Source organism: Suricata suricatta, chromosome 14 (assembly GCF_006229205.1).
Source record: "Suricata suricatta isolate VVHF042 chromosome 14, meerkat_22Aug2017_6uvM2_HiC, whole genome shotgun sequence".
In the NCBI taxonomy this organism is placed as follows: Eukaryota; Metazoa; Chordata; class Mammalia; order Carnivora; family Herpestidae; genus Suricata; species Suricata suricatta.
Genome location: NC_043713.1, coordinates 38,193,724 through 38,211,457, shown reverse-complemented (window position 1 = coordinate 38,211,457; position 17,734 = coordinate 38,193,724). Strand labels below are relative to the sequence as shown.

Here is a 17,734-nt window from a genome sequence, read left to right as displayed (position 1 = left end):
ACTGGACAGCAACATGCAGAAGAATGAAACTAGACCACTTTCTTACACCACACACAAAAATTAACTCAAAATGGCTGAAGGACTTGAATGTGAGATAGGAAACCATCAAAACCCTTGAGGAGAAAGTAGGAAAAAACCTCCTAGACCTTCACTGCAGCAATTTCCTACTCCACACATCACCAAGAGTCATCTCTTAACTGAGCCACCCAGGCGCCCCTGGCTCCTCTGTTTTAAAGCCAAATGTTATGGTGATTTGTCTTCACTGTGGGCGCTCCCTTGGGGGCTCCCCTTGGTGGTCTGTTTCTTGCCCTTTTCCACACCACTGCCTCCCTTCATGCTGTGTATCGCCATGTTCTGTTATGCTATAAATATACATCTCCTCCCTTCCTACCTTCTTGGATGACCTTTTCTCTACTTTTTGTTAAGGAATTTGTTCTGCCAATCTTCAGGTCTTTCTGGGTTATTTATACTGATAAGAATGTTATCTAGTTGTATTCATGGGAGGAAGCAAGCCTGGTGTCTTCCTACTCTTGTCACTTTCCCAGCCTCTCTCTGTGTCATTTTAAAGCTCTTCATACATATTGTCAAAGTGCTTGTACATATGGTAAAACAAATATGTATATAACTGCTACCTATGTGCATAAGTGACTATTTAAAACAAAATCTCCAGGGTGCCTTGGTGGCTCAGTCAGTTGATCATCCGACCTTGGCTCAGGTCATGATCTCATGGTTTGTGAGTTCAAGCTCAGCATTGGGCTCTGTGCTGACAGCTCAGAGCCTAGAACCTGCTTCAGATTCTGTATCTCCCTCTCTCTCTCTGCCCTTCCCCCATTTGCCCTCTGTCTGTCTCTCTCTCAAAAATAAACATTAAAAGATTTTTTTTAAAAAACAAAATCTCCAGCATGTGAGATGGTTAACCTTATTCATCATTGTGAATTGAATTTTGGAATACTTTTTGCCTTAAACTCAAATAAGATATTAGTACAGCTTGATTAGCTTTTTGTAATATTTATCTAGGAGATATTTTCAGATTTTAAATTTCAATATTTTTGAGTCCTTATGCTTTATACATATCTCTTATAAGCATTATCTAGATACTCTTATCAGTTAAAAACATTTTTAATGGTGGACCATTAAATGTATTCACATATCCCTAATATAGTTGGATTTAAAACACTATGTATTTGCCCCATATGTTTTATTTTTTATTCTGTTTTGCTTTCTTCCACGTTAGTTTTTGTTTTATTTTTTCCTTTTCTAGTTTGGCAATTACAATTTTGCTCCTAGTTGGTTTTTGGGGGGTTTCTTTTGTTTGTTTTTTTGTTTATGTTTTTTCAGGAAATCCTATTAATTACCACATGCACACTTGGAATATCATACTCCAAAGACATTGCTGACATGCTAGACAAGAAAAAGAGTTACAGAATTTTTACTGTGGTTAATCACATCACCACTGAATTAAATATTTGTTATTGTTACTATGTTACTATTGTTACTATGGGCTATTTCATTTTTGTAATCCACGAGAATACTTTTATTGTTTTAAACAGTTGAGGTTTTTAGATTTACCCTCATATTAACTTTTTTCTTTGTTCTTTTTTCCTTCATAGACTTTTTCATCATAGACTCTATCAAGAAGTACTTTACAGTTGGAGTAGATTCTTAGTTACACTCTTCAGTGAGATTCTGCTGATACCAAGATTCTGAGATTTTGTTTGAAGGATATTTTCTATTTTCATAGATTTCTTGAGTTTTTATTAAATATATCATTAAATTCCATAAACTAATTTTAATGTTTACTGTTAAAAAGCATATTGTCCTTTTGACTGAGTGCTGTGAAACTACTCTATAGTTTTCCATTACCTGTTTTTAAGATCATCTCCTGATTTTGAAAGTTTATTAATTTGATATTATTAAGATACATTCAGTGTAGATCAATATTTATTTATTCTGTTGGAATTTGTTAGTCTTCTAGTTTTATTGAATATATGTATTATAATTAACATTTTCCCTGGACATTTTCTGTCATGATCTCTTCAAACAATGCTTTGGTCTCATTTTCTATTTCTTCTAGGATGCAAATGCATGTTAGATTTTATTGTATCTTCCATGCTTCTTGATCATTTTCTCACATTTTCTACATTTTCAAACCTTCCAAAGAATTTCTTCTAGCATCTTATCTATATATTCTCTTATATTCTGGGTCTAATGTGAAAGCTATAAGTATCCCTCACCAACCCCCCACTGTGAAAAATGTAAATTGCCAAAGAGCTCTATGGTTGATTAGCAGTTTCTGACATGACTTTCAGTGACATCTCCCTTTTGATGTTCTCTCCTAAAGTCACCTCCCCTTGAAATGTGGGCTAGATCAAGTGAGTTCCTTCTAATAAAAGAGTAAAGCAAAAGTGATGGAATATCACCTTATGATGAGGTTGTAAAAACTGTGACTTTTGTCTTGCTAGCCCTCTTTCTTCCTCCATTCCTTATCTGCTCTGATGAATTTAGTTTCTGTGTTTTGAGATACTCTATAGAGAAGCTTACAGAGCAAGGAAACAATCCATGCCTCAGTTCAATAATCCTTGAGAATCAACCTGCTCACAACTGGGAGTGTGATAACAAGAAGTCTTTTTTTAATTTTTTATGTGTTTTATTTATTTTTGAGAGGCCCCTGATCCCCCTACTTATAGTGGATCTATTCCTTCCAGTGATGCTTGTCATGTTCCTACACTGTAAGGTCCCTTCCCCAGAAGACTGGTGCAAACCCCATCAAAACCAGGTCACTTACCAAAGCATTTTGCAGAGCCTAGGCTCTAGCAACAAGATCGGCAGGTCTCATTTTGCAAGCAGACCAGCACACATTTTGTTAAAATGCACCCCAGCTAGCCCGAACTAAACACTGTCCACAACAAGCAAAGAAAGCCTGTGCAAATGTCTGGACTAAAGGAAAAAGTGGTCAAAGCACAAAAGGAGCCACAGGCAACACACATAGGAGACACTCCCTGAAGTGCCGGGTTCTGGGGAACAAGGGACATTGCCCTGCAGAGCACTGCTGGACCCCTTATTTATTTATAAGGTAATTACTTTCAAGAGCAGGAGACATCACTTACTTTCCTAATATAGAAACAAACATAGGGAGTTAAATAAAATGAAGAGACAGAGAAATATGTCCCAAACACAGGAACAGGACAAAACCACAGCAAGAAACCTAAGTGAAACTACATGAGTAATATGGTTAAAAGAAAATCAAAAGTAATGATCCTAAAGATACCCGTTGGGACTTGAGAAAAGAGTGGAGAACATCAGTGAGACCCTTAATGAAGAGATAAAAAGAAAAGAACCAATCAGAGATGAAGAGCACAATAACTGAAATTAAAAGTATACCTGATAGAATAAATAGCAAGATAGAAGAAGCAGAGGAATGAATTAATGACCCAGAAGACAGAGTAATGGAAAGCCATCAAGCTGAGAAAGTGACAGAATAAAGTATTACACAAATTGAGACTAGTCTTAGGGAACTCTGTAACTCCATTGAATGTAGTAACATTTACATAAAGAGATCCCAAAAGAAGAAGAGAAAGAAAAGGGGACAGAAAACTTATTTGAATAAATAACAGCTAAAAATTTCTCTGGTCTGGGGAAGGAAACAGATATCTAGATCCAGAAAGCACAGAGATACCCCCTAAAAAATCAACCCAAGGAGATCCACACCAAGACACAGAATAATTAAAAAGGCAAAAAAAAAAAAATGATAAAGATGGAATTTTAAAATCAGAAAGAGAAAACTAGACAGTTATACACAAGTGAAATCCTATAGACTATTAGCAAACTTTTCAGCATAAACTTTGCAGGCCAGAAGGGAGTGGCATGATATATTCAAAATGCTGAAGGGAAATATCTGCAGGCAAGAATACTCTATCCAGAAAGGCTATTATTCAGAATAGTAGGAGGGACAAAGAGTTTCTCAGACAAACAAAAACTAAAGGAGTCATGACCATTAAACCAGCCTGACAAGAAATACTAACTAAGACTCTCTGAGTGAAAAGGAAAGACCATAAGTGAGAGTATGTAAAATAGCAATCACAAAATCAGTAAAAATAAGTGTTTCTATAAAAAACAGTCCAGGGATTCACAAAATAAAAATATAAAATATGACACTTATACACCTAAACATGGATGGAAGAGGAGTTAAGAATGAGTTCAAACTTAAGCAACCATCCACTAAACATACATTGCAATATGCAGAAAATGTAATATACAAACCTCATGGTAAACACAAGTCAAAAACCAGTAACAGCTATGCAAAGAATAAAGAAAAAGGAATCCAAGTTAATCACTAAAGAAAGTTAATAAGGTATGAAATAAAGCAAGAGAAGGACCAGGGAAAATCTACAAAAGCAATCATAAAACAAGTACAAAAATGGCAATATATACATATCTATCAATTGTTACATTCAATGTTAATGGACTAAACACTCCAAAAAACAACAGAGGATAACAGAGTAGATAAAAACAAAAAACAAAAAACAAAAAACAAAAACCAAGACCCATCTATATGTTGTCTACAAGAAACATGTTCCAGACCTCATTTCAGATTCATTTAAGACACATGAAAGTGAGGGGATGAAGAAATATTTATCATGCAAATGGTTATCAAAAGAAAGCCAGGGTAGAAATACTTGATTTAGTAGACAAAATACATTTTAAAACAAAGACTGTAACAAGAGAAAAAGAAGGGCACTATATAATAATAAAGGGGACAACAATCTAACAAGAAGATATAACAATTGTAAATATACATGGACCCAACATGGAAGTACATAAAACAGGTAATAGAAAACATAGAGGAACTAATATATATTAATACAGTAATAGTAGGGAAGCATAACACTCCACTTATGGTGGTGGACAGATCATCCAAACAGAAAATCAACAAGGAAATGGTGGATTTGAAGGACACACTGAAACAGATGCATTTAACATATGCATTCAGAACATTCCATCTTAAAAAGCAGAATACACATTCTTTTAAAGTGCACAGCATCACATATTAGGCAACAAAATAAGTCTCAACATATTAAAAATGATCTAAGTCATATCAACAACTTTTCTGACTATGAAACTAAAAACCAACCAAAAGAAAAAATCAGGAACGACCACAGATACACACAGGTTAAATAACATGCTACTAAACAATGAATGAGTCGACTAAGAAATCAAAACAGAAATAAAAAGTTACATGGAAACAAATGAAAATGATAACACAAGGGTCCAAAATCTTTGTGATGCACTAAAAGTGGTTTCAAGAGGAAAATATACAGCAATACAGGCCTATTCAAGAACCAAGAAAAAAAATCAAATAGACAACCTAACCATACACATAAAGGAGCTAGAAAAGAACCACAAACAAAATTTAAAACCAGGAGAAGGAAGAAAAGAAGAAAGAATAAAGCAGAAATAAATGATATAGAAACTAAAAACCCAAAACAAAAAACAGCTGAACAGATCAATGATACCAGGAGTTGATCTTTTGAAAAGATCAACAATTTGATAAACCTCCAGCCAAGTTCATCAAATCAAAGAAAAAAAAAGAGGGAGGGCTCGAATAAACATCATAATTTAAAGAGGAGAAATAACAACCAACACCACAGAAATACAACTGTAAGAGAATATTATGAAATATTATATGCCAACAAATCATATATATATATATATATATATATATATATATCCTCTAGAAGAAATGGATACATTTCTAGAAACATACTACCTGCCAAAACCAAAGCAGGAAGAAATAAAAAAAATTTAGCATTATAATGACCAGCAATGAAATTGAATTAGTAATCAAAAACTCCCTCTGCCCCTCTCCCACTTGTGTGCACCCTCTTTCTCTCTCTCTCTCAAAAATAAGTAAACATTAATTTTTTTAAAAAAAATACCAGCAAACAAAAGTCCAGGACCAGTTTCAGAGGTGAATTCTATGAAACATAAAGAGTTAATACCTAATCTTCTCCACTACTCCAAAAAATAGAAAAGGAAGGAAAACCTTCAAATCCATTCTGTGAGGCCAGCATTACCCTGATACTAATATTAGTTAGACACCACAAAAAAATGGAGAGAGAGAGAGAGAGAGAGAGAGAGAGAGAGAGAGAGAATTACAAGCCAGTATCTCCAATAAACATAAATGCAAAAATTCTCAATAAAATATTAGCAAACCAAAGCCAACAATATGGTGAAAAATCATTCACCACCATCAAGTGGGGTTTATTCATGGTATACAAGGTGGTTTAATATTCAAAATCAATCAATATGATACATCACATCAATAAGAAAGGATTAAAAGCCATTTCAAGAGATGATAAAAAAGCATTTGACAAAGTATAACATTCATTCATGATAAAAACCCTCAACAAAGTAGGTTTAGAGGGAACATGCCTCAACATAATAAAGGCCTTATATGAAAAACCTACAGCAAACATCATACCCAATGGGGAAAAACTGAGAGCTCTTCTCCCATGGTCAGGAATAAGACAAGGATGTCCACTTTTACCACTTTTATTCAACACAGTACAGCAATAAGACAACAAAAGGTTATAGCAATCAGAAAACATAAAGAAATAAAAGACATCCAAAACTTTAAGAAAGAAGTAAAACTTCCACTAATTGCAAATGATATGATACAATATACAGAAAACCCTGAAACTTCAGCAAAACATTACTAGTTCTGAAAAATGAATTCAGTAAACTCACTGCATACAAAATCAATGTACATAAATTCTATACAAAAATAACGAAGCACCAGAAAGAGAAATTAATAATCCCGTTTACAGCTGCACCAAAAATAACATGATAACTAAGAATAAACTTAACCAAAGAGGTCAAGAAAACCTGTACTCTGAAAAGTATAAAATATTGATAAAAGAAATTAAAGATAACACAAAGAAACAGACAGACATTCCATGCTCATGGATTGGAAGACCAAATATTGTTAAAATGTATATACCCCCCAAAGGAATCCACATATTTAATGCAATCCCTATCAAAATACCAAGAGCATTTTTTACAGAACCATACCAAGCAATTCTAAAACTTGTATGGAACCACAAAAATCCCTGAAAAAGCACAGTAATCTTGACAAGGAAAAGCAACACTAGAGGTATCCCAGTTCCAGACTTCACATTATGCTACAAAGCTGTAGGAATGAAACCAGTATGGTACTGGCACAAAAATAAACACATAAATCAATGGAACAGAGTAGAAAACCAAAAATCAACTGGCCAATTATATGATCATTACTTTTCAACAAAGGAGGAATAAATATACAATGGGGAGAAAAGTCATTTTAACAAATGGTGTTAGGAAAACTGGACAGCACATGCAAAAGAACGAAACTGAGCCATCCTTACACCATACACAAAAGAAACTCAAATGGATTAAAGACCAAAGTATGAGACCTGAAACAAGTCTCAGAAGATGGCATAGGCAGTAATTTCTCTAACATTGGCCATAGCAACATTCTTCTAGATAGGTCTCCTGAGGCAAGGTAAATAAAAACAAAAATAAACTACTGGGATTACATCTAAATAAAAAGTTTTTGCACAGTGAAGGAAACAATCAACAAAACTAAAAGGCAATCTACTGAATGGGAAAAGATATTTGTAAATGGCATATGATAAAGGGTTAGTAATATAAAATGTATGAAGTTATAGAACTCAACACCCAAAAAACAAGGAATACAAATAATTATTAATACAATTAAAAAATGAGCATTTTTGCAAAGACATACAGATGTCCAACAGAAACATGAAAAGATGCTCAACATCACCTATCATCAGGGAAGTGAAAATCAAAACAATAAGGTATTACCTTACACCTGTCAAATGGCTAAAATAAAAAACACAAGCAACAACAGATGTTGGCAAGGATGTGGAGAAAAAGGAACCCTCTTACACTGTTGATGAGAATGTAAAATGGTACAGCCACTATGGAAAATAGTATGGAGGGTCCTCAAAAATTTAAAAATAGAACTACCCTACAGTCCCATAATTGCACTATTGGGTATTTACCCCCAAAATACAAAAGCATTAATTCAAAGGGATACATGCACCCCTATGTTTATTGCAACATCATTCATAGCCAAATTAGGGAAGCAGCCCAAGTGTTCGTTGGTAGATGAATGGATCAAGAAGATGTGGTATATATACACAATGGAGTACTACATGGCAATGAGAAAGAATGAAATCTGGCCATTTGTAGGAAAGTGGATGGACCTCGAGGGTGTCATGCTAAGCGAAGTAAGTCAGGCAGAGAAGGACAGATACCATAGGTTTGCACTCATAGGTCTAACAGGAGAACAAGAGAGACCTAATGGAGGACCAGGGGGAGGGGAAAGGAGAAAGAGAGTTGGGGAGAGAGAGGGATGCAAAACCTGAGAGACTGTTGAATACTGAAAACGAACTGAGGGTTGGAGGGGGAGGGGGAAAGAGGCGGTGGTGATGGAGGAGGGCACTTGTGGGGAAGAGCACTGGGTGTTGTATGGAAACCAATTTGACAATAAGTGATTTAAAAAAACAAAAAATAAAATGAAAAAAATAATTATTTAAAAAAAGATGTAATGTATATGTACAGTGGAATGTTACTCGACCATAAGAGGGAATGCGGTCTTGCCATTTCCAGCAACATGTATGGAGCCAGAGAGCATCAAACTGAGAAACTCAAGTCAGCCGGAAAGACAAATGCCATGACTTTACTCATATGTGAAATTTAAGAAACAAAACAAATGAACAAAGGAAGAAAGTGAGAGAAACCAAGAAACAGACTCTTTTAACTACAGAGAACAAACTAATGGTTACCAGAGGGAATGTGTGTGTGTGTGTGTGTGTGTGTGTTGGGGAGGGGCACAGGTAAAATAGGTGATGGGGACTGAAGACTACACTTATAATGAGCACCAAGTAATGTACAGAATTGTTGAATCACTACACTGTACACCTAAACATAATATAACACTCTATGGAATTGAAATAAAAAACCTAATATAAAATAAACTGACAGGAAAAAGGTGCTCAGGAATTCATACATACATATTTACATATAAAAAAATTGGTCTTAATTTACATATAAACTTAGTGATAAGATAAATATAGGTGATTTAGATTCTTTCTCTTTATCTGATATTTTTACACAGAAATATAAATTATATCTTAATCAATATTTTTATTCTAAATGCTATAAGCAGCATTTGTAAAAAACTCTTACTTGTAGGCCTCTAGGGCTGCTTCATCATTTTGAATATCTTTTTCCATGTCTTGTTTAGTTTGTTTGGCATTCAATTTGGCAATCTTTTGGGTTTTTTTAGCTTCTTCAAGTTCATCATGAACTTGTTTGTATAATCCTGTTACCTAGAAATGAAAATACTCTTTATATATATGCACCTAATAAGGAATTAAAAGAGTCAAGCAAGAGAAAGATCAGGGAAAGGACTTAAATTTACAGTATTTTTGCTTTTTTTAAAAAAGTTCTTTACGTAAATTTTCTTCCATATTTAGTCTATTGAGTTCAGTAAAGTTTCAAGTTTCCATTAGCCTGAAAGCCATCAATACGAGGGATGCATAAAAGTCACAGAAGAAAATAACTTCAATATTTGAGGTAACATGAACAAAATAAAATAATTATCTTTTCACCTACAGGAGAATTGCTACTTTTGCTGTTTTTATTGTTGAAATAATACTTAACTGTAGAAAAAACAGAAGGAAAAAAATAAATAAAATCATTTGTAATTTTCTCAGGAATAACCACTATTATCTTAATAAAAGGGTTCAAAATATTCCATTTTTATTGTTTCCTTAATTATCAAATATTATAAACATTCTCCCCTTTCTCTCCATTTTGCCTTTTTTTTGTCACTGCTGGAAAGTTGGAGGGACAGGAAGAGAAGGCACTAGGGAGTGAACAGTCCTTTCCCCAGTAAGTAAAGTGGTGGACTGAGTTGAAGCAATTGGTGCCTGGAAAAAACAATAATGTTCATTAATTCTTAGAATAGCACAGCTTGTAGCAACCTCTACAAGACTCACTTTCATGCACAGGAGTGTGGGGGTGTATATCTTAGTAGAGAGCAAGGAGTATGCGGGAATGATGAGCTAAGCAAACGAAAAGTCAGCAATTCCTGATACCAAATATCCCATGTCCATTTTGTCGGCACCTTTAGACGAGGTAACCTGTGGGCCTTGCTCCGGTGGTGGTCTCCCTGTTGGAAACTGGTTTCCAACATTCATCTCTAGGGCAAGCTCTTGGATTGGGTCCATGTGGCACTAATATATACTTCCCTCGTCAATACTCCAGCTGATTATGTAGAATACTCTTCTGGCTCTGTGGTGTTATGAGCCTGAGCTGCTTGCTGAATCTGAAGGCAACAATGAGCCTTTGAACTTGATTTGTAAGTAGCTATGCACTAGGGCTCAAGTACATTGGCTAGAGGTCTTGCATCATTTAAGCAATTGGTTATTTCAGCAGGCCTCTAGCCAGGACCTCAAAACTGAGTCAAAACAGCAGGAAAAAACAAAACAAATTTTATGATAAAGAACTATAAACAAAAACACTACATTATACTTCCCCTAAGCCCTAGCAATTGCAATGTGTTTTCTCTTACAGACTTACCTATTCTGGATTTTCCATATAAATAAAACCATACAGCATGTGCTCTTTTGTATTTGGCTTCTTTATTTAGCATAAGCCTTCAAAGTTGATTTATGTTGTGACATGTGTATTTCATTTCCTTTTATTTATTTCTATAGTATAGATATATCACATTTTGTTTAGTCATTAATTTGGTGATGGACTTTGGGTTGGGTCCACCTTTTGGCTAATATAAACAAACGTGCCGCCATGAACATTTATGTAAAAATTTTCGGTTATGTTTTTTAAGATCAGTTTTCAAGTCTTTGGGGTATGTAATCCTCAGAGTAGAACTGCTAAAGCATATGGTAATTCTACATTAACCTTTTTGAAGAAATGCCAAAGTCTTCTCTATAGCATCTGCAACCATTTTACTTTCCCATCAGCAAATTTCCACAGTTCCAATTTCTCCACATGGACACCAAAGCTTGTTATTTTGTTTTATTTTTAATCCCATCCTAATCAGTGTAAGTGGTATCTCATTGTGGTTTTTGTTTGTATCTCCCTAGTGACTAATGATGTTGAGCAACTATTTTTTCTTACGTTTGCTAGCCATATGTATGTATGTCTTTTGAAGAGAATCTGTTCAAGTCCTTTGCCCACTTTAATTGGGCTGCTTGTCATGATTTGTTGTATTTAAAAAGTTATTTTTGTATTCTAGATACTATACCCTTCTGAAATGTATAATTTATGATTTTTTTCTCTCATTCTTTGTTGTGGTTTTTTTTTTTTTACTTTTTTGATAGTACCATTTTTCTTTTTTGCTTTTTTAATTGACATACAGTTGACACCCAATGTTGAATTAGTTTCAGGTGTATGACAGAGTGATTCAACAAGTCTATTAGTTAGGCTATGCTCACCACAGTGTAGCTGTCACCATACAATGCTTCAACAGTATCATTGACTATATTCTCTATGCTTTAACTTATATCTCAGTGACTTATTTCTTCCATAAATGGAAGCATACACCTCCCGTTTTTCATCATCCATTTGCCTATCCCTCTCCCCCCCACCCCTCTGGCAACCATTAGTTTGTTCCCTGTATTTACAGGTCTGTCCCTGCTTTTTGTTTTTGCTTCTTAGAGTCCACATATTACTGAAATAATACAGCATTTGTCTTTCTCTGACTGGTTAACTTCACCTGGAGGTTCCTCTAGAGGTTCATCCAGGTTGGATGGGGCAAATGGCAAGATCTCATCATTTTTATGGCTGAGTAATATTCTATTGTATATATGTGTACCACATCTTCTTTATCCACTCATCTGTCGGATGGACACTGAGGTTGCTTCCACATCTTGGGTAATGTAAATAATGTTGCAAAAAACACAGGGGTGCATATATCTTTTTTAATTAGTGTTTTGTTTTCCTGGGGTAAATACTCAGCAGTGGAGTTACTGGATCATATCTGTTTTTAATATTTTGAGGAGCCTCCATGCTGTTTTCCACAGTGGTGCACCAATTTATAGTCCTACCAACAGAGCATGAGTGGTCTCCCTTCTCCGTATCCTCATCAACACTTGCTACTTTTTGACTTTTTCATTCTAGCCATTCTGACAGCTATAGGGTGCTAACCTTATTGTAGTTTTGATTTGCACTCACCTGATGATTAGAGATGTTAAGCATCTTTTTGTGTGTCTACTGACCATCAGGATGTCTTGTCTGGAAAAATGTCTACTCAGATCTTCTGACCATCTTTTCATTGTATTACTTGTTTTTTCTGGTGTTGAGTTATGAAGCACTTCACATATTTTGGATATTGACCTTTTATCAGACACCGATAGTGTCCTTTATGCACAAACATTTTTCATTTTTTAAATGAGATACAATTAATATATGTTTCAGATATAAGACATAATTATTCAATGTTTCTATATATTGTGAGATGATCACCACAATAAATCCAATTAACATCCATCACCACATACACTAGATTTTTTTTCTTGTGATGAAAACTTTTAAGACATACTCTCAGCAACTTACAAATATGCAATACAATATTATTATAGTCACCATGCCATACATTAAATCCCCCTACTTACGTATTTTATAACTAGGAGTTTGTATCTTTTGACTCCTTTTTCATTCATCTTCTAACCCCTGCCACCTTTGGCAACCACCAATCTATTGGCTACATCTATACAAATTTTTTTTTGATTCCACATATAAATGAGATCATAAGTATTTGTCTTTCTCTGTCTGACTTATTTCACATAATAAATGCCCTTACGGTCCATCATTGTTGTTGGAAATGGCAAGATCTCTCTTTTTTTGGCTGAGTAATGACCAATTTTAGGTATATACCACATCTTCTTTATCCATCCATCCTCTGATGGACACTTAGGTTGTTTCAATATCTTGGTTATTATAAACAATGCAGCAATGTGCCAGGGGGTGCACATATCTCCTCAAGTTAGTGGGGTTTTTTTCTTCAAATGAATAGTCAGACGTAAAACTGCTGAGTCATGTGACAGTTCCATTCCTAAGTTCCTGAGAAACTTCCAAACTGTTTTCCCCAGTGGCTGCACAAATTTACATTTCCAACAACAGTACATGAGTGTTCCCTTTTCTCTACTTCTTTGCCAACACATGACTTCTTGTCTTTGTGATAATAGCCATTCTGACAAGCATGAAATGATATCTCACTGTGGTTTTGATCTGCATTTCTTGATGATTAGTGATGCTGAGAATCTTTTCATGTACTTGTTGGCTATCTGCATGTATTCTTTGGAAAATATCTATTCATACCTTTTGCCCATTTCTTATTCAGTTTGTCTTGTTTTGTGACTAAGTTCTTTATTTATTTCAGATATTAACCCTTTATCAGATTTATGATTTGCCAATATTTTCTCCCATTCAGTAGACTGGTTCCTCCCATAGAGCAGAAGCTTTTCAGGTTGATGTATCCCCACTTGTTTATTTTTGCCTTTATTAGCTTTGTTTTAGGTGTCAAATCCAAAACAGCAAGTAAAAGAAAAGAACTAGATTTCTCTGTATCAACAGTAGCTTGACCCATAAAAAAGTCAGATTAAAGAACAAGTTATATAAAGTTATATGATGTTTGATACTATTTGAAGAATAAGAAACCATGCATTGTGCTTAAATGCATATATATGTATAAAAGTATACAAATTGCAGCCTGGAAAAGAATTTCATAAGGTCGTTTTTGGAGTGAGAGAGAATGGAATGGTTGAGGAGAATACAGAACACATTAACAACTCCACTTTAAAATAATCAAAAGTAATAGCAGGTATAAATTTGTTCATTTGATGGCAGTGTAAATACTTTATTTTTCTATAACACAATCCCACAATATAAGTGTTAAATGTTAATCATTGAAATGATTTTACACTTTTTATTATCATCAACAAAAGTGACTGTTATATTCTATTTGCATTCTACCCCAGTTCAATTTAGAACTTCAAAAATTACCATGTTGTCTGAAATCTCCAAAATTTTATTAACAGGTTGACTAAATATTAATGCTCCTAAGTATAAAAGAGAAGAAGACACAGCTTCAATGAATATCAAATGACTGTATTGTGTATAGGACAATCTTCCTTTGAGAAATAAGTAGCAGGCCAATTTTCAATGAAAATGAAACATTTAAAGATGTTAGTTTTTCACTGAAACGTTTTTATAACTAAGTAACTATCTATTAATCTATAAAATACATATCCACTTACCTCAAGTTTTTTTACACAACATTCTTTCAGAGCTTCAAGTTCTTGGTTCAGCTTTGAGTTAATTAGAGGGCCATGTTTATTCATGTAGTCTACATCTGCTTGAAGCTTTGCATTAGCGTCTTCCAATTTTTCCTTTTGTTCCTCAAGATGTTTTAGTTGCTTAGCTTTATCATCAATATGCCATTGTAATTCTACAATATCTCTCAAGTAGGCCTCATGTTCTAGACATACAGTAGCAAAAGAAAATCTGATTTTAAAACAAATGCTCCAGAAGGAAATCTTTATTTAATAAAAGTGAAATATAAAATACTTTAGATTCGAAATTACTTATCTGTGAAGTTCACTAAATTTAATATAAATTATTTTAGTACTGTACTATAAAATATATTCCTTTCATCATTTTTCATCAAAGGGATTAAAATACATGTTTTATAAGATAATTGTACAAATCCTACTTATAACAACCAATGTATATATGGGGTTACATATAACCATTCTATGTAATTAAAAAATGAAAAAAATTGCAAGACTACAGGACTTTTAAAAACATCTAGAAGTAAAATGATGAGACAGGAATTATAAATATCAGAAAGCAAAAGGAAAAAGAAAGTATGATTGTTGATACAATTATATATCAAAACACAAAAAAATCAACTGAAAATTATTACAAATAGAACAGCTCATATGAAAAACATGCCTATTACTATAAGCCACTGAGTTCCAAGGTGATTTGTTTCAAAGCATTGTTATGGTAATAACTAATTCACATGACAAAACAATATAAAACAAAATTAGGAGATTTAACATTGTATTGTTACTGAGGTCCTCTTCAACAGTAAAAGCATTCTTAAGAGCATTTATACAGGACACAATTATCTTCCTACTTCATCCATTCTGAAAGTTCAATCCCTAGAACAGTCTCCTAGATGTCCTTTCACCAGTCTTACATTCATGTTCTTCCCAACTTTCTGAGGACTATTCCTTCCTTTTTGCCACTTCCCATTTGTATCTCAGTACATTTCCCCTTCTAGGTGATCTGTCTTCACCCTTCCCATGCTGAGATTGTAATACAGTAGCTCCCTAAATGCTCAACATACCATTCAAATCTGTACGTAAACCACTCTGTGAGGTTTTTTTCCATTAGGTAATCAATCATAGGAAAGTACCCATGGAGCCACGGATGTAGGTTAAGGGAAAGACAGGGAACCTAAAGAAGCAGGTACAATCAGAGTACTAGGGGAATCTGAATCATTAGTTTATTTGTGCTTTCAGATGCTGCTTGGGCATAAGAAATATAGTGTATGCACTCTATTGTTTTATTTTTAATGTTTATTTATTCTTGAAAGAGAGAAAGAGAGAGAGAGAAAGAGAGAGAGAGAGAAAGACACAGAATCTGAAGCAGACTCCAGGCTTCAAGCTGTCAGCACAGAGCCCAATTCAGGGCTCGAACTTGTAAACTGCAACTTATTTCTGGTTATCTTTTTTTGATAGGAAAATGAAAAGACATTTGACTGCATAGTACCCGTGGCTGTCATTCTGGGTAGGAGGAAGCAGTGACCAAGTAGAGAGAAAAGTAGTCAGGGGTAAAAATACCCCACCCACACTCTCCTCCATGACCTCCCATGGTCTCTTATCACTGAACCCACTGGTTGCATTAGCAAGAAGACAGAGTACCAAAAACATCTTTGATGCGGTCTGTAATGAATAAGCTTCATGGGCCACAAAACAAAAGATGCAAGTATGAGTGGGCTGGTTAGGAGATGGATGGACCTGGAGCAGTAACCAAAAAATATCTAGAAAAAATTGAATGTCCTTAATTTTCTTATGAATTTTAAGTATAATTTTTTTATTAAGACGTATCTAAAATTCTTTAAATATATTTAATATTAAGGCTCTTAAGGAGATTAGAAGTTTTTCTGGTCACACAAGCTTGAGAATGAGAATTTAAAGACTATAAGAATATATAATTCTATAACCTGTAAAAAGTTTCATAAAAGTTAGAAATTATATCCTAAATATATCAATATAAAGGCAATATATTCCTGAAAGTACACACAAATTGAAGGCACTTAGAAACTATAGTAATAATGATTTTAAATCTCATTACATGTGTTAGCTACTTAAAAAAAATAAAGCCAATGAACATAAATGTTTTAAGTCATTTTTAATAATTTTTTAAAAGATCTATAAGTAATCTTTAAATAAAAGGCAGCCCAAGCAATAAATTATCACCAATGGCAAGAATGTATTCTATCATTGAAAATGCATTTATCAGGAATCTAGAAGGTGCACACATGTATCTCAATTTGTTTTATTTTGGCAATTCCTTAAATGGAACTTCATATAAACCACAAACTGCAATATCTACTCTTATAAAAGCTAACGAGATTATATAGAAATTTATCGGCAAAATATTAAATAAAACCAGCTCCCACTGATTCTTCTACTACTAATGACAAGGATGGGCTTCCCAAACATTTTTTAAAAATTGCAGATGAATCCTTGTGGATGTGAATATGAATCTGCTCGAGAACCTGCTGGATCCAGAATTCCCGGGATTCCTATTCTGACCCTATTGTACATTTGGTTGCCTCTAACATACCAATATATATCCATGTATGGATTTATATATTGCATCCTATGCTATGGTATTAGTAGAGTATGCACATCATAAATTCTATTCAAAAACCTGTTAATCAGAACAAACTCACTCCAAGCCTGAATAAAACATCAGTAGAACAAAATATATTGTAAAATGTATTACTTTAAATGTATGGGTAGAAAAATGTCTACCTGAGTTTAGAGCATTTTTTCATAATCTTTAGAATTAACTCTTTAGTAAAGCATAGCAAAGAGCATAGACAAAGGCTGAAATAAATTCATCCAGTCGAGACTCTGGGGAATTTCCTGTTTTCTTGTGTTCTGCTACACAAGAGAGCAAACAAATGGTGAGTTCAATCGTTGAGCTCAGTAGTACTTTAAAAGGAGGAAATAGTCATTAAACCTATGCTTAATTTTATTTTATTAAAATAACATAATTGAGGAACCACTGGAGACTATATTTTGTCTGATGCAATAAAGGCAAAATTAAAAAACCAAAAAATCAAGAAAAAAATGAAAAGAATAAAATTTTAAAATATAAGTAAAAGTTCTGGCATGCCTGGCTGGCTCAATCAGTAGAACATGCAACCCTTGATCTCAGGGTTGTAAGTTTGAGCCCGACATTGGGTGTAGATATTACTTAAAAATAAAATCTAAAATAATGAGTTACCCGAGTTCTTGGCTAGCTCACTTGGTAGAGCCTGTGACTCTTGATCTTAGGGTTGTGAGCTCAAGCCCCACATTGGGAATATACATTATTAAAAAATATTTTCTTAAAAAAA

General features: G+C 34.1%; 1 protein-coding gene across 4 annotated transcripts in view; it reads right to left on the bottom strand.

The window, feature by feature from the left end:
- The window catches only part of CCDC178 (coiled-coil domain containing 178), a 294,180-nt gene that overhangs the window by 203,635 nt on the left and 72,811 nt on the right, over positions 1–17,734 (bottom strand). For all 4 annotated transcript variants that reach the window (XR_003902446.1, XM_029921892.1, XM_029921893.1 and 1 more), the window contains exons 6-7: positions 14,352–14,572; positions 9,253–9,395 (exon numbers count right to left, since the gene is read on the bottom strand). Coding sequence is in view for 3 of the 4 variants with exons in the window: in XM_029921892.1 (XP_029777752.1) it covers positions 9,253–9,395; positions 14,352–14,572 (364 nt within the window). In the remaining variant the exon portion in view is untranslated. The remainder of the gene's footprint in view (positions 1–9,252; positions 9,396–14,351; positions 14,573–17,734) is intronic.